A 23,158-nucleotide genomic window follows, 5' to 3' on the forward strand; every position below is an offset into this window, starting at 1 on the left:
ACCAGAAAGAAATCTTGGAAAGGTATGTCTTTTGACCCTTGCACACTGATTTTAGGCAGACTTATTTGGAAACAAGTCTTTTTGATTTCAGCAGGACCTGAGGCCAAGACTTGAGTCACATGTAACGTTAGCCTAATAGCCTCCTCTCCACTGCAAAGCATCCTTGGGTGGGTGGGTGGGGGAGCCACAACACAGGAGAGGCAGAGAGCAAGAAAGGGAGTTTTTAACCCAGGGGTAGGCAATGTCGTGCCCTTCAGGTATTTTGGACTACATCTCCCATAATCACTGGCCATACATCCCTAGTCCAAAACATCGTGAGGGCATCAGGGTGCCTATTCCTAGTTTAAACCCTACCCAGCTTGCTGCTTCCCTCCTTCCTGCAGGGAATTTCAAGAGAAAAGCAATGAGCAGGGGAAGGTTAAGCACCCACTCCCGTTTCTCCACTGCAAAGCCATCCCCTCCAGAGGGCGCTTTGTGCTAGAGAAACAGATAACATTCATTCACACAGGTGCATTGCACGATATGCTCCTTATTTCCAGATTGCACTGGATTTCTGTGAGTGAAGCTTCCACACCATTAAGGGCAACCAACTGGTATAAGTACTTGCCCGGCTGCGACTACTTTTATAACCCTTACTTTGTCCTCTAGTGACACACACCTCTCTGCTACTGATCTTAAGGTGGCCTTCCTTGAACAAAAGAATTCCAAAGGTTGGCTCCCACATGAAATTGCTGAATTGCAATGCATTCAGTTCTATTTATTTAGATCTGAACAGAATCATAGAATCATAGAATAGTAGGGTTGGAAGGGGCTTATAAGACCGTCGAGTCCAACCCCCTGCTCAGTGCAGGAATCCAAGTCAGAGCATCCCTGGCAGATGCTCGTCCAGCCTCATCTTGAATGCCTCCAGTGTGGGAGACCCCACCACTTCCCTAGGTCATTGGTTCCATTGTGGTATTGCTTTAACAGTCAGGAAGTTTTTCCAGATGTTCAGCCGGAATCTGGCTTCCTGTCACTTAAGCCCATTATTCCATGTCCCGCACTCTGGGATGATCAAGAAGAGATCCTGGCCTTCCTCTCTGTGACAACCTTTCAAGGACTTGAAGAGCGCTATCATATCTCCCCTCAGTCTTCTCTTCTCAAGGTTAAACGTGCCCAGTGCTTTCAGTCTCTCCTCATACGGCTTTGTTTCCAGTCCCCTGATCATCTTTGTTGCTCTCCTCTGAACCCTCTCCAGTTTGTCTGCATCCTTCTTAAAGTATGGTGCCCAGAACTGGACACAGTACTCCAGATGAGGCCTAACCAGTGCTGAGTAGAGGGGAACTAGTACTTCCTGGGATTTGGAAGCTATGCTTCTATTAATGCAGCCCAAAAGAGCATTTGCCTTTTTTGCACCCACATCATATTGTTGGCTCATATTCAGCTTGTTAGGGATGGACGAAAGGGACTTAGCTTGTCCCGCAGCTTGCTACGCGGTGGGGGGGAGGCGCTTCGGTTCTCCCCCTGAAGTTCAGGCGAGGGGGGGAGGCGCCCCGCCTCGCCTGGCCGAAATTCAGGCCGGGGGGGAGGCGCCCCATCCCTCGCCGGCGAAATTCAGGCCGGGGAAGAGCACCCCGTCTCCCTGGCCGAGAAAAAAAAAGTAAAACAAAAACAAAAACACACACCCGTGATAGGCTACGCAAAACGTTACGTAGCCTATCACGGCTAGATTTCCAAAGTCAGCCGTGATAGGCTACATAAATCGTCACGTAGCCTATCACGGGTGACTTTGGAAAAAAAAAAAAAAAAGCACTTTGGGGGGGGGGAAGTGCGTACGCAAATGGCGGCGCCCCATGGGCGCCGCCATTTGCGTTCCTTATTTTGGCACGTCTAGTCTACGTAAAGATTTACGTAGACTACGGCGAAAATAAGGGAACGCTATTTGCATTGCCCTTATTTTCGCCGTAGTCTACGTAAATGTTTATGTAGACTAGACGTGCCAAAATAAGGAACGCAAATGGCGGCGCCCATGGGGCGCCGCCATTTGCGTACACGCTTCCCCCCCCCCAAAGTCACCTGTGATAGGCTACGTGACGATTTATGTAGCCTATCACAGCTGACTTTGGAAATCTAGCCGTGATAGGCTACGTAAATCGTCACGTAGCCTATCACGGGTGTGTGTGTGTGTTTTTTTACTGTACTTTTTTATTTTGTAATGGCGGCGGCAGCAGCCGGTCGGGAGACCGGCCGCCGCCCCCGCCCCCGCCGAACCGCCGCCGGGACCCGCCGCCAAGAGGGACATTCACCGAAGGTAAGTCCCATCCCGGGGGGGGGGGGGCGGCGGATAATTTCCCCAACACTTTCGGGGGGCCGAATGCATCGGCACTCGGCCTCCCGAAGATTCGTGGAGAAATTCTCCGCCATTCCTACTTGTGATTTACAACAATTCCAAGATCCTTCTCGCTTGTAGTGTTGTTGAGCCAAGTATCCCCCATCTTGTAACTGTGCATTTGGTTTCTTCTTCCTTGATGCAGAACTTGGCATTTATCCCTATTAAATTTCACTCCGTTTTTTTCAGCCCAGCGCTCCAGTCTATCAATATCACTTTGAATTTTGTTTCTGTCTTCCAAGGTATTAGCTATCCCGCCCAGTTCTGTGTCATCTGCAGATCTGAGCAGCATTCCCTGCACCTCCTCCTCCAAGTCATGAATAAAAATGTTGAAGAGCACTGGGCCCAGGACTGAGCTGTGTGGTATCCTGCTCGTTACCTCTCCCCAGTAGAGACAATGGTTTCCTGTCCCATGATAGATGTTAATTAACTCAAGGTCTCCCCCCCCCCCCAGGAGTCTCTTTAAAATACTAGCTGGTTCAGCCCTCTCTTCTCCCCATTTCCAGATGAAAGAAAAGAAAATACCAGCTAAAAGGTCTCCTGCTAAAAACGAAAGCTTCTCCCCACTCCCCAATTTTGTTCTTCACATAAGGTGTCAGGATTCCCTTTTGCCCCTACTGTAAACTTCAGAACCCAAATCAAAACACAGACAAGAAGCTTCAATTTTCAGCTTTTACTCCACTACTTCCGTGGGTCATACAGATGCAAATGGTCAGTGACTCACAGTCTACAAAAGAAATGCCCTCAGGGAGTTCAAAGGAAAGCTACGAAAGTTGCCCACCGTTTGAGGAAAAGGTGGGCTACTGTCCTAACTTAAGGGGTGGGGGATCTCCCTCTCTCTTGTGAGGCCTCTAATCGCCACTGTTCATGTTGGGCCAATCGGGCAGACCGTCTAAGTTCCGCCCCTGCCATCTCTCTCTTGGCTCTGTGTCTGTGCCTGGCATCTAGGAATCCAGGATCTCCAAGCCCCACCTCTCCCTGTTCGCTATCTCTCACAGGGGTGTGTGAAGAGAAGCCCTCTCCATCCATCTGGGCCTTTGAAGCCTGAGGAGTCTGTGTCTCTATCTCTCGACAAGCCTGGGAAATTTTCTCCTCTACTTCCTGCAATTCTCTTCAGAATTTGAGCCACTGAGCCACTCCCTGTGCTCAGAGGCAACCCTGACATAAGGGGGATACTTAATGAACATAATAAAACCCCTCCCCTTCACAACCTAAATGTTCCATGGAGAAACATGAAGAGTCTTTCTCAAATTCATGGAGAGGGTTCTCTGGATGATCGCTGCGCTGTACCCCCAACCTGGCTCAGTGATCCAAGGAAGGAAATGGAGTCACATGCCAGCATGTTGAGTCTCATTCATTTACCAGCGTCATCTCCTTGGTTATAATGGGTGGGACAATATTGCATGAAGGGTCAATATATTGCAGAAGTCTGGGCTGTGGGAGGAAGGGGAGGATGTGCATCTTGTATGCTCTGCCAATAAGTCCCCTTTCCTCCTCGACTACATTTCTCATGTTTACTGCTTTTTGCATAAACACATTCTGAGGGTCTGTCATTTCAAGAAATGAATTCTCCTTGCTTGATTTCTTCTACAAACAAGGAGAGGGCCAGGGATATGAACTGTAAACATTCCAGTAATTGCTTTGCAGTTGGAGACAAGAGGAGAGGCAGGAGCCGGCTGTGCAGAAGGCTCAGCCAGGAGCTCTCAGTCTGTAGCAGCTCAGCCTCCACTGAGCCACAAGCTTCTCTAACGGAGGGGACAAGCAGAGATATATAAGGCCAGAGAGACCCTTCCTGGCTTCTCAGCTCACCTAATCCTGCTAGCTTGGAAACTGTAGTACACTCTCCGGCCATCTGCAGCAGTGGAACTACAGAGCAGCAACCAAATGCAATACCCCTAGCAGCCTATGAATCCACTGCATTTCACAAATGCTTATGTCCTTAAAAAGAAGACAGACTTTATGACAGAAGATGGTGTTACATTGCTCATCATCATCATCTAAAAATAATGTTTTAGTTGCTTCTACAGTCTTCTCTGCAAAGAGACTCAAGACACACAAAATGGCTGGGTAGGAAGAATGAATAATCAGAGCCTTCCCTTTCATCAAATATGCAATAAAGGAATGTTCCTTATTGAATTATGCAAGCCAAGATTTGGAGCTGCAAGTCACCAGAAAAAAACAGTAATAGAAGATCACCATCTATGGATGTAGTAAAGACAAATAAGACTGTTGAGAAGCGGAGGCATAGAGGGTCAACTGTGACAATTGAAGCAAACCATAAAGGGGCCTAAAACTCATTTAAACAGGCACTACTGTGGAACCTTCCCAACTCAAGGAGGTCTGGGACCTGTACATTCTTTCAGCAGCCTTGGAGCAGAAATGAGTGAGTGAGTTATCTAGGACATAAGAACTATGAACCGGGATAAGAGGTAGAGAAAACTGTGAAAGAAGGGCAACAATATTGAAGAAATCTCTACAATGAAATGGGTTGAGGAACAGATGAGATGAATGTTGGAGGAGATAAAATAAAGAATAAAGAGCAGTGATGAGCTCCCCCCGCCCCCATCCACACACAGAGCAGTCAAGTCCAAACAGAATGCTACTAATATTAATTCTCTACATGACTAACTGTTATGGTTTGCAAAAGCTACTTGGAAACATGTGGGCCTAAATGAGGCAAGGGGCATATTTTACATAAGAGATTAAGGGTGCAATCCTATGCATATTTAGACAGAAAAACGTCCTATCCAGCATGCTGGGAATTGTATAATTTTTTTCTGTGCAAATATGCATAGGACTGCATCCTTAAGCTGTTTTAATAGCCCTTTCCTTTCCACGGGCAATATTGAGAACTGCAGTTCCATAAGAAGGCAGTTTGGGATTTCTCAGAGAATTCTCAGCGCCCTCACCACACTTCCAACTTTACTTGGGAGAAGCAATGGACAGTGAAACTGGCATAAAAGCAATATGCCAATAGGCCTGAAGTACAGATAGACCCAAGGTGTCCATGGAATGATCCTGATTAATTCTATCCCATATTATGGTAACGGCTGAGAGCCCCTTATTCTATTGCATTTGTACATCAGTGACACACATATTTTAGTAGCTAACTACAAAGTACGGTAGCTTTATGGAGAAAAGACGTTTCATTTAGCGACACAGGAAGAAGTGCACTTTGAAGGGAGTGGAACATTCTGGAACATTTACTTACCCACTAAGTGGTTGGCAATCCTGGCAATGGGTTTAGGAGGCAGGGCAGGGGGCTGTTTGAGAAGGGAGAGCTGTTTCACTGGGGTCTCCTCATGGTCTCCAGAGAAAGCAGCAGGTTTTTTAGGGGGAAGTAGCAAGACTGGTTTAGATGAAGGGTCTTGAGATAGGTGGACTCCAGATCCACTGGACGTGGGGCTCTCTTCAGACACTGGAGGACACAACCACAGCATAGACGCAACAATGTTACAAGCAAAGCGGTAGCAGATAGACAAGAAAGGCAGCAGAGCAGTGCAGATTTTAAAACATAACCAACAGCAGAGCTTACTCAGACATCAATATATATGAAGAAAAGAGTGAGACAGCAGAAGGGAAAAAGGGAGAAACTCTCCACAAAGAGACTGAAAACAACTGGTGCTTTTATGATAGACAGAAGAACCACTGGCATCAAAGCTGTAGATATTGCCTCATTTTGAACACATTTTCAAGAATCTAAAGACAAATTTATAGGCCACTTTTGCTCATCTTGTTCTACTGAAGACAACTGGACTGCAACAGCACAAATGAATCACCTACAAATCATCAGTATCATAACTCTTCAGACTGATATGCATAAATATTAATCTCTCTTTGGATCCATTGTCGTTCAGAAACATGGATGTAATCGGCAGTTCTGACAGGATCCCTTTAGTGCAATTGTTTTCAAGGTTTTTGCACTGAGGGAACCATTCCCACATTCCCTTATCTGCCAAGGAACCGCATAAGTGGCAAAGGGTTCTAGGGCAAATTCTCAGGCACACTCACCAGGTCTCATGGGAACACATCTGAAGGAAAGACCAGTGGAAGTGGTTAAGTTTTCTTTTATGGAAGTGTTATCTGCCATTCCATATCTGACTCAGCCTTCCATCCTTCTGAGGTCAGTAAAATGAGTACCCAGCTTGCTGGGGGAAGGCTAGTCACGACTGGGGAAGGCAATGGCAAACCACCCCGCTATAGTCTGCCATGAAAATGCCAGTGTAACCAGGAGTCCCTCTAGGGGTCAGTAATGACCCGGTGCTTGCACAGGAGGAATCTTTCCTACCTTTCCTATCTGCCATTACCATTCATCTCACACTGAACTCCCTCTCGAAGAATCTGGATAAAGCGGCGGGAATTTTGTAAAAAAAAAAAAAAGATGCTGGTGCTTCTCTACACCAAATTTTCAGATCCTTCAATAGTTAACCGTCATTAGTCTAACTGTACTACAAAATCATTTACAGATATATCATTTTATCCTGGCAATCAAAGGGTCTTGTATTTGGTTATCTCTTATCTGCAGTTGGTACATTTATTTTTCTTCTCTGTCTGCACAATCAGAGAATGCTATTTCTGCTCAACATAAAAACCATGAGAAACTCATTGCCTCAGCCATATAACTCAAGCAGTGAGATAAGAAGACCTGCTTATGTCTTAGCCCGATGCATTTTATATAGAATTGGCATTCTGTGTGAAGTTATTATGTAGATTACTTTAATCAGAATAAACCTCAGTCAGTGAATCTGAAAACAAGTGCCACCCATTTGCATTTTGTTTCATGAGCAAATGAACTCCCCTTTTAACTACAGGGCCTTTCACTTATATTACATTGGGCTGTTTCACACAGCACGATAAGCCACCGTGAATTAATTCACCTGCGGGGCTCCAAGATGTGCACTGGCCACCATTTTGAATATGGCATGGCAGGGTCGCACCATGGCTTGTCATGATGTGTGAACCCCCGCAGTGTGAGTTGAGGGTTAAACAACCCTTGGATAACCCTAGAACATGGGTTATTCTAGGGTGCATTAACCCATGATGGTTTAACATGACATGAGAACCAGGTAATTCATTACCTTATACAGGACAAAATTTGACCATTTGTTATAGATGACAATGGCCTGGTTTATACATAAGAACAATCCATGGGTTGTTTAAACCATGGGTTGTTGTGGCCTCACAGGAGCAAGTACATTGCCTCCCATCCGCTGGCTGCTTTCGCTTTGCATCTGGTTTCTCAAACAACCCAGGAATGCCCTGTTCTTTGGTTGTTTGAGACAGTGTCCAAACCGGGAACTCTGGGTTGCTGAGGGACAAAACCCCCAGAGTTTGAACCCATAGTTTGTTGTTGGGTTAAAACTCTGGGTTGTTTGCCCCTCAACAACCCAGAGTTCTGGGTTCAGACATCACCTCAAATGACCTGGGAATGGGGCATTTCTGGGTTGTTTGAGAAACCAGATGCAAAGCAGGAGTGGCAAGCAGGTGCGAGGCAATGTGTTTACTCACTCCTATGTGGCCCTGACAATTCATGGGTTAAACAACCCATGAATTGCTATTATGTAAGAACCAGGTCCTCCAGCAAAGGAGATCGTTACCTTGTCATGGTGCTGGAGCACCTCAATGCTGCCATGAGCTAAACCGTGAAGGGACACCCAAGACGGGAAGGTCATGGCAGAGAGGTCAGACTAAATACGATCCCTGGGGAAGGAAACGGAAACCCACCCCAGTATTCTTGCCATGCAAACTAAATGGATCAGTACAACCAGAGATATGTCGGTATACCATCAGAAGATGGGACTCCCAGGTCGGAAGATGGTCAAAATGCTACTGGGGAGGAACAGAGGATAAGTTCAACTAGCCCAGATGTGATGACACAGCTAGCTCAAAGCTGAAAGGACGGCTAGCGGCCGATGGTGCTGGTGGTGAACGACGAATCCAATGTTCTAAAGATCAACACACCATAGGAACCTGGAATGTAAGATCCATGAGCCAGGGCAAATTGGATGTGATTATTGGGGAGATGGCAAGATTAAATATAGACATTTTGGGTGTCAGTGAACTGAAACGGACTGGAATGGGCCACTTCACATCAGATGACCACCAGATTTACTACTGTGGACAAGAGGACCACAGAAGAAATGGAGTAGCCTTCATAATTAACAATAAAGTGGCTAAAGCAGTGCTTGGATACAATCCAAAAAGTGATAGAATGATCTCAATTCGAATTCAGGGTAAGCCATTTAACATCACAGTGATCCAAATATACGCCCCAACTACAGATGCTGAAGAAGCAGAAGTAGATCAGTTCTATGAGGATCTGCAGCACCTACTGGATAATATGCCAAGAAGATATGTTATTTTCATTACAGGAGACTGGAATGCTAAGGTGGGTAGTCAAACGACACCTGGAATTACAGGCAAGCATGGTCTGGGAGAACAAAATGAAGTGGGATGTAGGCTGATAGAATTTTGCCAAGACAACTCACTGTGCATAGCAAACACTCTCTTCCAACAACCTAAGAGACAACTTTATACATGGACTTCACCAGATGGTCAACATCAAAATCAGATTGACTACATCCTTTGTAGCCAAAGGTGACATACATCTATGCAGTCGGTAAAAACAAGACCTGGAGCAGACTGTAGTTCAGATCACATACTTCTTATCGTACAATTTAGAATCAGACTAAAGAGAATAGGGAAGACCCACAGATCAGTTAGATATGAGCTCACTAATATTCCTAATGAATATGCAGTGGAGGTGAAGAATAGATTTAAGGGACTAGATTTAGTAGACAGGGTCCCAGGAGAACTATGGACAGAAGTTCGCAACATTGTTCAGGAGGCAGCAACAAAAAACGTCCCAAAGAAAAAGAAAACCAAGAAGGCAAGATAGCTGTCTGCTGAGACGCTGGAAGCAGCCCAAGAAAGAAGGAAAGCAAAAGGCGACAGTGAAAGGGGGAGATATGCCCAATTAAATGCAAAATTCCAGAGGTTAGCCAGAAGATATAAGGAATTATTTTTAAACAAGCAATGCACGGAAGTGGAAGAAGATAATAGAATAGGAAGGACAAGAGACCTCTTCCAGAAAATTAGAAACATTGGAGGTAAATTCCAGGCAAAAATGGGTATGATCAAAAACAAAGATAGCAAGGACCTAACAGAAGCAGAAGAGATCAAGAAAAGATGGCAAGAATATATGGAAGACCTGTATAGGAAGGATAATAATATCGGGGATAGATTTGACGGTGTGGTCAGTGAGCTAGAGCGAGACATCCTGAAGAGTGAGGTTGAACGTGCTTTAAGAAGCATTGCTAATAACAAGGCAGCAGGAGATGACGGTATCCCAGCTGAACTGTTTAAAATCTTGCAAGATGATGCTGTCAAGGTGATGCATGCCATATGCCAGCAAATTTGGAAAACACAAGAATGGCCAACAGATTGGAAAAGATCAACTTATATCCCCATACCAAAAAAAGGAAGCACCAAAAAATGTTTAAACTATCGAACAGTGGCACTTATTTCACATGCCAGTAACGTAATGCTCAAGATCTTGCAAGGTAGACTCCAGCAATTCATGGAACGAGAATTGCCAGATGTACAAGCTGGGTTTAGAAAAGGCAGAGGAACTAGAGACCAAATTGCCAGTATCGGCTGGATAATGGAGAAAGCCAGGGAGTTTCAGAGAAACATCTATTTCTGTTTTATTGACTATTCTAAAGCCTTTGACTGTGTGGATCATCACAAACTGTGGCAAGTTCTTGGTGGTATGGGGATACCAAGTCATCTTGTCTGCCTCCTGAGGACTCTGTATAACGACCAAGTAGCAACAATAAGAACAGACCACGGAACAACAGAATGGTTTAAGATTGGGAAAGGAGTACGGCAGGGTTGTATATTCTCACCCTGCCTATTCAACCTGTATGCAGAACACATCATGCGATGTGCTGGGCTTGATGAATCCAAGGCTGGAATTAAAATCACCAGAAGAAACATTAACAATCTCAGATATGCAGATGATACCACTTTGATGGCTGAAAGTGAGGAGTAGCTGAGGACCTTATGATGAAGGTGAAAGAAGAAAGTGCAAAAGCTGGGTTGCAGTTCAACCTCAAAAAAACCAAGATTATGGCAACCAGCTTGATTAATAACTGGCAAATAGAGGGAGAAAACGTGGAGGCAGTGACAGACTTTGTCTTTCTAGGCGCAAAGATTACTGCAGACGCTGACTGCAGCCAGGAAATCAGAAGACGTTAACTTCTTGGGAGGAGAGCAATGACAACAAAGGGAGGAGAGTAGAGGAGGAGAGCAATGACAACTTGATAAAATAGTGAAGAGCAGAGACAAAGGTCCGCATAGTTAAAGCAATGGTATTCCCCGTAGTAACCTATGGCTGCGAGAACTGGACCATAAGGAAGGCTGAGCGAAGGAAGATAGATGCTTTTGAACTGTGGTGCTGGAGGAAAATTCTGAGAGTGCCTTGGACTTCAAGAAGATCAGTCCATACTCCAGGAAATAAAGCCAGACAGCTCACTTGAGGGAATGATACTAAAGGCAAAACTGAAGTACTTTGGCCACCTAATGAGAAGACAGGACACCCTGGAGAAGATGCTGATGCTAGGGAAAGTGGAATGCAAAAGGAAGAGGGGCCGACCAAGGGCAAGATGGATGGATGATATTCTGGAGGTGATGGACTCAACCTTGGGGGAGCTGGGGGTGGCGACTGCCGACAGGAAACTCTGGCATGGGCTGGTCCATGAAGTCACAAAGAGTCGGAAGCGACTGAACGAATAAACAACAACAACAACAACCAGGTCAATGGCTAATGCCATAGGCCCATGTAGAATAATACTTACATAAAAAATGTTTTTTCAGTAATTCATCCAGGCACCGTACTAGTTCGCTACCAATGGAAAAACGATGCTAATGCAAGTACATAAGTAAAATATACTGGATCAGACCAAAGGACTATCTAACTTAGTTGCCTCTGGGAAGCCCACAAGTATGACCTGAAGGCAACAGTCCTTTCCCACAATTGCCCCCCAATAGCTGATAGCCAATGGTATACTGCCTCTGGACAGGGAGGACCCATACAGTCATCATAAATAATTGTCATAAATAGAACTCCCATGAATGTGTCTAATTCCCTTTTAAATCTAACTGAGCTAGCAGCCACTGCTACATATGGAAGCAGTAAATTCCACAAATCGAGTATGTGTTGTGTGAAGAAGTACTTGCTTTTGTCGGTCTGTCCTGAATTTACTGCCATTCAATTTCATTGGATGACCCCGCGTTATCTGTTATTATAGAAAGGAAGGAAAACTTCTCTCTATCCACTTTTTTTCTCCACACGAAGCATCATTGTATAAGGCTTTCCATCAGCATCAGCCTTCCCCACCTAGTACCCACTAGATGTGTTAGACTACAACCACCATCATCCATAGCTAGCATGGCCATGCTGCCTGGGAATGATGGGAGTTGCAATCCAACACATCTGGAGTGCACCAAGTTGAGGAAGGTTGCCCTACAATCTTGCCCCAGCATAGTCACCTTTCTTCTGAACTAAAAAGCTCCAACTATTTTAGTCTTTCCTAGTTGGAAAGGTACTTCAATCTCCTGATCATTTTCATTGTTCTTTTCTGGCCTTTTCCAGTTCTACAGTATCCTTTTTAAGATGGGGTGACTCAGTACTCAGTATCCCAAACACATCTGCAACCCTAGATTTGTGTAATGGCATTACAATAGCGACAGTTTTATTTTCAATCCCTTTCCTAATGAACCCCAGCATGGATTTCCCCCTTTTTCACAGCTGCTGCTCCCTGACATGATGTTTTCATTGAGCTCCCGCTAGGACCTCAACTTTTATTGGCATAAATCAAAGCTTGCAATGTGCAAACAGTTATATTTAATTTAGTCAAAGGTATAAATATATACAATCAGTAGAAACAAGAGTAATGCATAGTGTTTTGAACAAGTCAGTTCAACAGAGTAAAGAACAATGTGACATACTGTACACACCAAACCATTATTATCACAAAACGTTAGCAAACTTTAGTTTTCCATATGCTTTATCTTCAATGGAGATTTGCTCCTTGCATTAATTTTCCCAAGTAATTTATTAATGTAGATCTGACTCCTAGGTTGTATGGTATTTGGATCCCATAGGCTAGTTCTGGATGCTTCCTAGCCCCAAAATATAGAACATCACTCTGGGTATGTTAGAAGTAAAGTACTAAAGGAATCACTATCGCATTATGTCTGCTGTAGCTTAGTATGGAACTAAAAGGCTACCTGTTCCATCCATGATCTCTTGAGTTGGGAGTACATCATATGAACAGGAATCCCCAGATGCAGAACATGGCTCCAATTCAGAGAGGGCTGGGAGTGAAGCCTGGCTGGAACTCAAAGCCTGCCCATTCTCCAATGATCCTTCTTCATTTTGTATGGGAAGCTCCCCATCTGGAAGAAAGCCCAATGTGAGATAAATAAGATCATCACAATATTTTAAAATCAAACCCTTTCATAAGGAGGCTACCTGGAAAATACAACTCCCCCACTCTCTCTGATGGCTCAATCACCTTAACTGCTGTCATGCACCTTAGAGACAAAGCCCCAATGCAGAACATCTATACAGTTGTCCAGCCATATGCTGACAGTCCCAAATAGCTTCAGCGTAGAAGGACAGATGTGAACAGTATCAGGTTGCTGTGTTTTCTTCATACAGTAACACAGTGAAATGGATCTGTAACAGGATGGGATTTCTTGGCTCAAAATGCAGTTGGCACAGAGCTACCCAGAGTGACAGAGGGAGGTGTAATAAGTTTGGGTCCATATCTTAAGAAGGTAACATGGTGGTTTTATTAAATAGAGTTTTAAGAATCACTACAGGAGAGAGCAATTTGCCCCAGGGCTCTGCAAAGGAAGTCTCCTTGACTCAGCTCCTGTTTATATACCACTGCTCCTGCCCCAGCCCTGGTACACTGCTCATCAGAGGCCCCCACACATACATCACTCCTTCTTGCAGGGCAGGATTGAGCAACTTCCATATTTGCAGGATCTACTTTGCTTTTTCCTAGAACCCTGAGATCCACCACCCAGAGTCAAGTGCAAAAGACATAGAATTAAATAGTTTTGAGCCCAGGAATTTATTTTGAATAACAGAACTGAGTGAAGCTCACAGCCCTTTCACATACAAAACCCACTCCTGTTTTCTCCAAGCTTTCTTATTTCAGCAGTACAATTTAGGGTTGTGGGAGGAGTAATCTTGCTATTATTAAACAATTGGAAGTCAGAATTCCTTGCCAGTCTACCAGAAATCACCTAGAGATCTACCAGAAGATCCAGATCCCTCCACCTTTTGGCCACCCCTGTTGTAGGTGGCAGACACATGCCCCCCAATATCACATCTGCCCCAGTTCCATAAACCCTCTGGGCAGCCCTGGGTTAGCAGATCTGGAACGTGACTTTAAGGCAGCAATTCTGTACAGACTTATCTGGGAGTAAGTCCCATTGCATTTACTGAATATATTGACTGCAGTACGGTGGCCAACAGGCACAAGTCTTTACAATGAGACTTCTAAATAAAAGACTGTCCATGGTATCCTTAAAATCTTTTATTTGACTGAACCAATTTTTGTTGCAAGATTTATTCTCCCACTTATCAAATACTGTTTAAGGCATATTAAATAACTGCCAAACAGGACAGAGGGTAGGTGACAACTGAATACACTGAACAAAAATGAACTTCCCCAAAAGGAGAATATGAACAAAAAATAATGCATCCATTTCAATAATCCTTGGAAACCAATATGTTTTTCTTTGTCTGTGAACAATGGTGGCAAATATTTTTGAAGATCCCTGAAAACAAAGCAATCGAAGTTATGGTTTTGCCCTTTAAGGATCCTTGAGAAGTTAGAATCTCCTCCCTCTTTTTTCCCTAGAACTATTCAGAATATAAGCTCTTAGTTTTTCTGGTTATTAGTGAAGGATTTGGAGAGGATTATAAAGATGGAAAGGGATAGTAAGATTATAATCAGCAGAAACCTGCACTGTAGTTTTTCTGGTTCTCAGTAGAATAAAAACAGGAAGGTCATATATATGAGAACCATAGGATTTAGCTTGCTGTTAACCTTGCAACTCAAATTTAACATCATATACCCTATTCTTTATACCGTAACTGACTTATTTTTTTTAAGTATTTTGTGACCTTTGAGTTGGCCTAATAAAAGTTATTACTGTAATATGGATTTTACGACATAACAATGTTGTTCTTAATTTAACACTTAAAACTCCTTTTTGTGTAAACTAAAACAAATCTATTATGGTTAGACAGTGGTGCAATTAGCAATTTACCTGCTTAATAGGGCTACGTAGCAATAGCACTTAGCTGAGTGTAGGAATGGTAGTTAAATGGTGGAGCTTTCTGAATTGGCGAAAGACTGATCCAGTATGACTGCAAGCACACAGCAGGTGTGGGTAGACTTCAGGCTTGCCAGATCTACTTTGTTTTTTATTAGAAACCAATGTGCACCAACCGGAGTCTGGTGCAAAAGACATACACTCAGAATTAAAGAATTTTGAACCTAGGAATGTGTTGTGAGGAACTCACAGTCCTTCCACACACACACATCCATTCCTGGTTACCGCATGCTTATTTAAATTTCAGCAGTATCATTTGGGGGGGGGGGTAGTGGTGTGTGTGAGACAGTTGGTTGCTGCCATTGTTAGACAATTGGGAGCCAGAAATCCCTGCTGATCTACTGCAAATCACCCAGAGATCTACTAGTAGATCCAGATCTACCTACTGGTCACCCTTGGTATATATCACTGTTCCTTCTTCGACCTTGTTACACTGCCAGTTGTGAAACTTTTTATATGTACAAACAAAATTCTACAGGCATTCATTCATTCATTCATTTAAAATAGTTTTATCCCACAGCAGCAGTTAGAGAAACACAGTTAAAATTATTTATTTATTTATTTATTGCATTTATACCCCGCCTTTTTCCCTCTTGTAAGGACATGAATACATAGGTGGCATCTGACGTCTGTGAAAATAAATCCTATTAACAGAAATCTTTCCCCAAATTGCTGGAGACATTGTTACATCAAAGGCACTTTATTCCATATATGGTGGGCTTGTGAACATGTGCAAGCATTTTGGACAGCCATTTTCAATTTTATTTCCCAAATAACAAAACAAACAGTTCATGACACCCCGTTATTAGCTCTCCTCTCTATTTTTAATGACACACAAAAGCATCTGTTACATAAAGACCTAGTTTTATACTATTATGAGCAGTGGCAAGAATAGTTATAGTAGGATACCGAAAAACAAAAGTGGGATACACTGTGAATGGATGGTTTCTGAAAATCTGGGAGGTGGCTCTTGCTGAAAAAATAACACAATGCAACAGATTGATCAACAGGATAATAAACAAGGACTTGTTCTTAGAAATGTGGTTCCCCTTCATTACATACATTAACGCAGGGTCTACAGACCAGCATCCACTGAATGTACAGTCCTATTTTGGAAGGGTGTAATAACTAGCAAGGTTAATAACTGAAAAGTGATCATTTTGTGGCTCTAACAAAGCTCAAAATGTATACAACAAATGTATGTACAGGGAAAACCATCCTAAAATATGTATAGAACCTGTGATGAATACTGTAAAACATGCTGCGTGCGTTGATGGTTTTGTTGTTATATCATTGTTACCTTGCTTTTCTTAAATAAAATACTTGTTTCTAAAACAACAACAACAACAACACATTAATCTATCTATCTATCTATCTATCTATCTATCTATCCATCCATCCATCCATCCAGCCCATTTTTCTACTGGGAATTTCATTGCCACCAGAGAAAGCATCAACAGAGGGAGCAATCCTATGTGGATCAAAGGTTGCCTCCAACCCCAGGGGCAACCTCCTCTCCAGGGCAGGGCAGGAGGAGTGGTGAGGAGCGCATCTCCTCCCTGCTTCTGCTGCCCTGCTTCCGTAGCTAGACAGCCGTTTTCGGCTTTCTAGCAGCGGTACCTCAGAGTGCAGGAAGCGGAGGCCGGACAACACATAGGATGTGCCATGCTGGCACTTCCAACCTCCCCGCCCTGGCCTGCCCCTGGGAACACCCCATTTCCCCTGCTCTGCGCTGCTCTTCTGAGCGTGAAGTGTGGGGCTGATCCACACTGCCTACAAGGCAGTGAGATAGTTCTCTGAGAACCGACCTATCCTATGGCCATCTAGCCACTGACTAACGGCCATAGGATTGCACCCCTAAGTGTTAAAATTATATCTAAAAATGTCTTTATCTCTCTCTTACCACATGGCACTGAACTGATGGGGATAGGTTGTTCTTTGAAAAACACAATTAAATAGTGCCTTGAGTAGCCCAAGACCAGGACAGTGTACAGGAGAAAGAGTGGCTAATTTTGGCCGATAATTGAACATTTCTCTTTTTAAATGGTTTTTTTTTTAATACAAAGCTTTTTTATTGTTACTAAAGGGAATGCTTTGTTAATCTTAAAAATTTATTAAAACATAGCTTTGTTAATCTTAAACACTACTTTTATCAGTGAGTTCACATACACTGAGAGAACAAGATACAGAGAGGAAAGCAATATTATTACAAACACTGAAAAATGGCCATAAACATTTATGACATTATGTTTTGACCACCAGAATTCAATAAATAGATGCGAGGTTTTTAAACAGTTCTCTGTCTTTCTTTGCCTCTTTCCCCTAAGTCTAAAAAACTGAGTTAATCTTGACACTTGGGCAACATGAGAGCCAACTCTCATGCTCCGGGCTTGAGCTTCTCCCCAGGAAACTGTTCTTCGGTTGCCCCCTTACAACACTGATGGGTCATCTCCAGTGAGTTTACCTGCTGCTGGTGGAAGGGGCGGCAAGAGGTGAAAGCAACAGTGCTATTATCTGTGGCAGGCAGCTGTGACCTTCCTGCCACACTTATTCCCACCAATGTCCCTGACATTACCCCAAGGCATTCTGGGAAACTTAATTAGCAGCACTATTCAAATTTATCAGAGGCACTAAGTTGGGGGACTATCAGGTCTGGGACGTGGGTGACAGGTGTCCTTGACTAGAACACTGGGGCATGGGGTGATGGAGGTGGGCAGAGAGCCAAGATTACTCGGGCAAGGATCAGACACTGGTGAGGTGTGGGAGGGCCAGAGGTGAGTACAGGGTCCACAGCAGGCAACACTCAGGTACAAACAAAGCGTGGGAGGGCAAGAGGCAAGAGCAGAGTCCAGAACAGGCTAAGGTCGATTACTGGCGAGGTGCTGCAGGGCCAGAGGCGAAGGTGTGGTCGGGAACAGGCAAGGGTCAAGTATCAGCAAGGCGTAGAAAGAGCAGGAACAAGAGGCAAAGTACGATGCTGCCACCATGAAGACTTGTGTTGCCGTGGCAAGCCTTTGAGCGAAGAGGAAGCCCTCTATAGGGCTTCCTGAGGCTCTCAGACAGTCTGCGAGACTCTGCGTTAGAGGACCTGTGAGCAACTGCAGGCCCGGCGCTTGATCTTGAAAGTACTGCAGTATGGACCAGGCTGCCTTCTATACCTAGGCACCAGGTGCTGCTGCAGAGCTTGCCAGGTTGAGCAGATCCTGACAGGGCCCTGCGGGTATTACAAATGGCAGGCAACCCTCAGACATTTTATCACTGCATTTTTTTTATCACTGTATCTCTCAGTTGTGACGTTATGTGCTGGCAATCTTTTTTGTCATTGAATAATTAGCTAGATATGTCCTAATATATATGTTTTTAAGACAACTGTATATACTGTAAGGGCTGGGCTACCACACCTACCTAAACTTACCACCATAGAAGCCTCTTTATCTTGGTTGCGTCGGGGAAGTGATGCATATTTGACGCATATTTGACGCATATATTCATATTTGTTTGTATTTTCCTAACTGCTAAACATTTTTGTCTAATTTCATATAGACTTAAGTTATTTTTGTTTTTTTTTAGTCAGCATTCTTTGGAAGAACTGGGAGATAATTGGATGTGAAGTCTTCCATTGGATAAACAACGTTTCAGTTGGTTATAGAGATTATCTCACTCCCACATCTTTATATCGGCTGTGGCGGTGAGTTTATTACGTCTGTTAGGTCCATCCAGATTACAACACCGTTATGTATTGATGTGCAACCTCAAATGGGGATAATTATATTATTTACAGTGCACAAGGTACTGATATGAATATGTGATGTCTTCATTTTCAGCTTGTATGATTTTTTTACTTCTGAGGAAGCCTGCTGCAAAACAGGAGTACATCTGGATTCCTGTAAAAACAGAAGACCACAATCTCCACAGCACAGTTCTTCCAGCTGAAATTAATTACTGTTTGACTTTGTAGCATTTAGCCAGTTTCAGCTACATTTTTTGTAATTCTTTTCCTTGTATTGTGCTGTTACTCTCGTGGTCTTTTTTGTATACACAGTGTTTTTGTCCCCTTATAATATTATATAATGTATACTTGTGTGTTCCAGTTGTGTGCAGTTTAGCATTATTGGGTCTTGTTTTGTTACAACTGGTGCCCTTTATATCAGTCAGTCCTCAGACCCAGCCACAGGCACGGGGTGGGGTCAGGGCAGTCATCAGCGATGGGCCCTGCCTTGGTACTGGGGCCCCAGCAGTCGCTGGAGGATGCTGAGTGATGATGCTAGGCAACTACATGATCCATTCTTTGGCTGTTGGAGCTTTGTTTTTATGCCAATTGATCACTGAAAGGTTCTCAGTGATTTTAGCATTGCCAGTTTTCTCTAAGACAACCTCAAGACAGTTTCATGGTCAAGTCTGAAAAAACTGCATCACTTTATGGTAATTCTAGGACTGGTCATGCTATGTCCATTGGTGGATGGGAGCTAGTTGACAGCACACGTGACCAGAGGTACACCCATAGATATGACTTGTATATATTGGGGATGCACACAAAGAAGGATATGCAGTTTGTTTCCAACTCCTGGCTTTTAACAATCTGTTTTATATGAAACAGACATCTAAAGCTATGATATACTGCAGGTAAGCAAAGTGGCATTCCTAAACACACTAGAACCAGGGTCCCCAGTGAGGTGTCTCTGGGCATCTGCAAAACTTTTCAGTGTTTTGTTACTTTTTTCTGTTTCTTTTAAAAATATACGTACATGGATTTGTATATATCCATAGCAATGAATACATATGAAATGCACACAACTTTCTAGCAATTATACATAGGCTTCAACAAAAGCAGACCAAATATCCAAGCAAGTATCCATTTGAAGGTGGCAGCTATGTGCCACCCATTCGAATACTGAAAGTGTTCTAAGGTCCTCAATCCATTGCATTATAGGAGGCAAGTATTTATCCTCCCAGTGTTGTAATATCAGTCTTTTAGCTGTCAAAAAGGTGCGAAGAATCCATTTACGCTGACCATTTCTTAATTTCCATGAAACAGGTAAATAATTTAAAAGGGTGTGTACATCAGTGAACAGACTGTTCCAGTATAAACTTTATCTGTGTAATAACCTCCTCCCCAAAAGAAGCAACTACTGCACATTGCCAAAACATATGTTTAAAACAGGCATTAGCAGTATCGCCCTGCCAGCAATTAGCTGAATTAGACAATTCCTTATTAAAGAGACATTGTGGTATCCAATGGACGTGAAACAAATGTTTTTGCTGAATAAGATGGAGCCACAGACACAACAAGTAGATGCCAAAGCAGTGATCCACACATTTGGCATTTTGTGGTGATGCCCACAGCAGTTTCTCAAATTCCCAAATGTGCACATGGGTCCAAAAAGGTTGGGGACTCCTGTACTAGAAAGTAAGCCCACCGGACTTAGGGTGACTTACTTCTGAGTAAACACACTTAGGATCACACTGCATAGCTTCAATTCTATGCACATTTATTTGGGAGAATCCCCATTGAAATCAATGGGACTTTCATAGAAGTAAACATGCATATATGATTGTTCTGTACAACAAACTTTATAAAAACATTTGTACAGTCAGTGATAACTAAATTAGAAACCCCAATTTCCAGAAAATTATATCTCAACTGTAAAATGTTTTGAATGAATATTGCAAAGAAAATATGATGGTATATACAGAATATTGGCCAGGAAGATGTTTGAACTGCATCTATAAATGTCAAAATTGCATAGTGCTTTTCATTACCAATTCCTATGTTTCATAGCACTGAACAGAAGTACTTAAGACCAGACTGTCAGCTATCTCTGTTGAGCTCCTGAATTATATGCGCTAGAAACTCTGCAAAAGGTGATCAACACAGGGATGTAAATAGTATTTTTATATTCATATGGTAACAGTAAAACTATATAGCATAAACTACACCAAATTGTTTAGATGGCGTTTAAAAAGGGTTAGAGAGGAATTCACAGATTATTAGTTCCTGGTATGCTTCTGTGCCCATTTCAAAGTGGTGATGTTGTTTTTTTTTACCTTGAAAGCCCTAAACAGTTTAGAAGCAAGTTATCTGAAGGACTACCTACACCCATATATAAACCTATCCATGCATTATGATCTACCTTGGAGGTCCTGCTTGAATGCCTACTGGTAAGAGCAATCTGGGCACGACACACAGAGTTTTTCTGTGGTGACCATCTGGTTGTGGAACTGCTTCCCTATCGACATTACAAGCTTTTAAATGGGCTTTGAAAACTTCTTTGTTTCAGGCTGCTTTCTCTTAATGCTGCTGGTTGAAACTATTGAGATGTCTTTAAGATGGTTTGGTGTTATAGCCTGTTTATTGTTTAGCTTCTGTTTTACTAATGTTTGAATTATCTAGCTTAGGTTTAAGTTTTTATGTTAATATTTTATAAGTGTTTGGATCCTCTTGCATTTAATATACCAGTTATATTTTATTGTTTTGCAAGCTTCCTTGTTGGAGCTAAAGCAACCTATAAACACACACAAACAAATAACTATAGCTAAATAGAACCTCCATGTTCAGAGCTTGACTATAATTGAATATCAGGGGCTGGGGACAGACCACAGCAGAGGGCCACTGCCTTATATCCTGCTTGTGAGATATATTTATTTATAGGCTGCCCTAGAACAAAGTTGCCATGACAGCTTATACAGATGCATGAGGAATCCTGTCTCAGTGAATTCCAATGCGGATTGACATGATCTGCACCCTCCCAAACTTATGTACAGATTAGAATGTAATTATCTTTCAAATTTCCCTTCGTAATTATCTTTTCGGATTTCTCTGAATTCTGTGATACAGTTCTTAGCTCAAAAAGCATACCAAAGAGAAATGCATATTTTAGGATAAAATACATGTAGAAATGCAGCTGGAAAATGTGGTGCCAAAACTGCAACATAGAAGTCGCTGCTAGTTTTATCTGTGAAACTGTCCAATTCCAACAAATCCTCATTAACACAAACACAGCCAAACAGGCATCCAAGGACAGGGCCATAGCTAGCTGCATGTAGGATAAACTGCCTACGTGAACCAGCCTCTTTAGTTGATGTGATTTATTCCATTTATCATAATATGGAATGTTGGGAAACTATCCTGAATGTATGTTCATAATACATTATATTTGTATGCATGTCTCCAAATGCTCATTTGACCAATTCCACCCTCTCCAAGTGTGGTATGCCACCAATGCAATATTGAGAGCCAGTGTGGTATAGTGGTTAGAGTGCTGGACTGGGACTTCGAGATCCAGGTTCTAGACCCCACTCAGCCAAGCTCACTGGGTGACTCTGGGCCAGTTACTGACTCTCAGACTAACCTACCTCGTAGCTGTGAGGATAAAATAGAGAGGAGAAGGATCAGATAAGCTCCCTTGGGTTCCTTGCAAGAGGAAGAGAAGTGGGATATAAATGTAATGAACGAACAAACAAACATGGAAGGAAGTAAATCAGATAACTCCAGGCAAGCACTTCCAGAGCTACCTGCCTGGGGAAATGGAAAATTTGAGCAACTTCATGTCTTTCTTCGCATGGAGCTTTTATCCTGGGATTGGGATTGCTCCTTCAAAGAAGTTTGCGGGCTTTTTACATGATGCCATGAACCTCTAAGGTGCCTCCAGCACTAAATGCCCTTTGTTCCGTTTTTAAATAGATTGCAGGTAATGAGCTATCAAATTACCCTGTTGTGTTCTGCTTGAATTCCCTCCATCAAAAGAGTAAAAGCAACAAGAAGAGGAGTGAGATCAATGAAAGATAATGGAAGACTCAGATACAGGGAGAAGGAGGGGGGAAGGGGAGGGGAGAAAAGAAGCGGGTGAAAAAGGGAGTCGTCGTGACCCTGCATTTAAAACGGAAGCAGAAAGCCCTGTTTTAAATGCAGGATTTTAGGCTGGTGTAGAGATGCCCTATGATATAAGATGAAGAGAATGAGATGTATATAGAAGGCATGAGGAAGAAGCTGTAGCAGAGATAATGGGGGGGAACCCACTGAATATCTAACACTCACAAAAATCTAAATTGGACCATGGGCGCCATTTTACCTGTTGTATTGTATGAAAAGAATTCACAGTTGCCCTCTGGCATTTCAAAGAAAGGAGTATCTATTTGGTCATTCATTTAATGTGTTAGTCTTGTTTTTAGTATGGAACAGAAATATTAATGTTTCTTGGTGGAACATATCGGGATTACATATTCCATCACAAGAATCATCTGAAGCTGCAAACGGAGAGTCTGTAAAATCATTTAAATGGAAAAGAATGGTCTTGTTGAAGCCAACAGGAGTTTCAAGTGTAACAACACCTTGACTTGACATGTCTTCTCTCAAAGCTAATACATCTCATT

General features: G+C 42.9%; 1 protein-coding gene across 1 annotated transcript in view; it reads right to left on the minus strand.

Annotated features, from left to right (window-relative positions):
- Positions 1–23,158, minus strand: part of PHACTR1 (phosphatase and actin regulator 1) — a 396,386-nt gene that overhangs the window by 62,017 nt on the left and 311,211 nt on the right. The window contains exons 5-6 of the mRNA XM_084850304.1: positions 12,662–12,829; positions 5,580–5,786 (exon numbers count right to left, since the gene is read on the minus strand). Coding sequence (XP_084706430.1) covers positions 5,580–5,786; positions 12,662–12,829 — 375 coding nt within the window. The remainder of the gene's footprint in view (positions 1–5,579; positions 5,787–12,661; positions 12,830–23,158) is intronic.

The sequence above is a fragment of the Heloderma suspectum genome, chromosome 4, assembly GCF_057233095.1.
Source record: "Heloderma suspectum isolate Gila_16-S chromosome 4, 16-S_ref, whole genome shotgun sequence".
NCBI classification, from domain to species: domain Eukaryota; kingdom Metazoa; phylum Chordata; class Lepidosauria; order Squamata; family Helodermatidae; genus Heloderma; species Heloderma suspectum.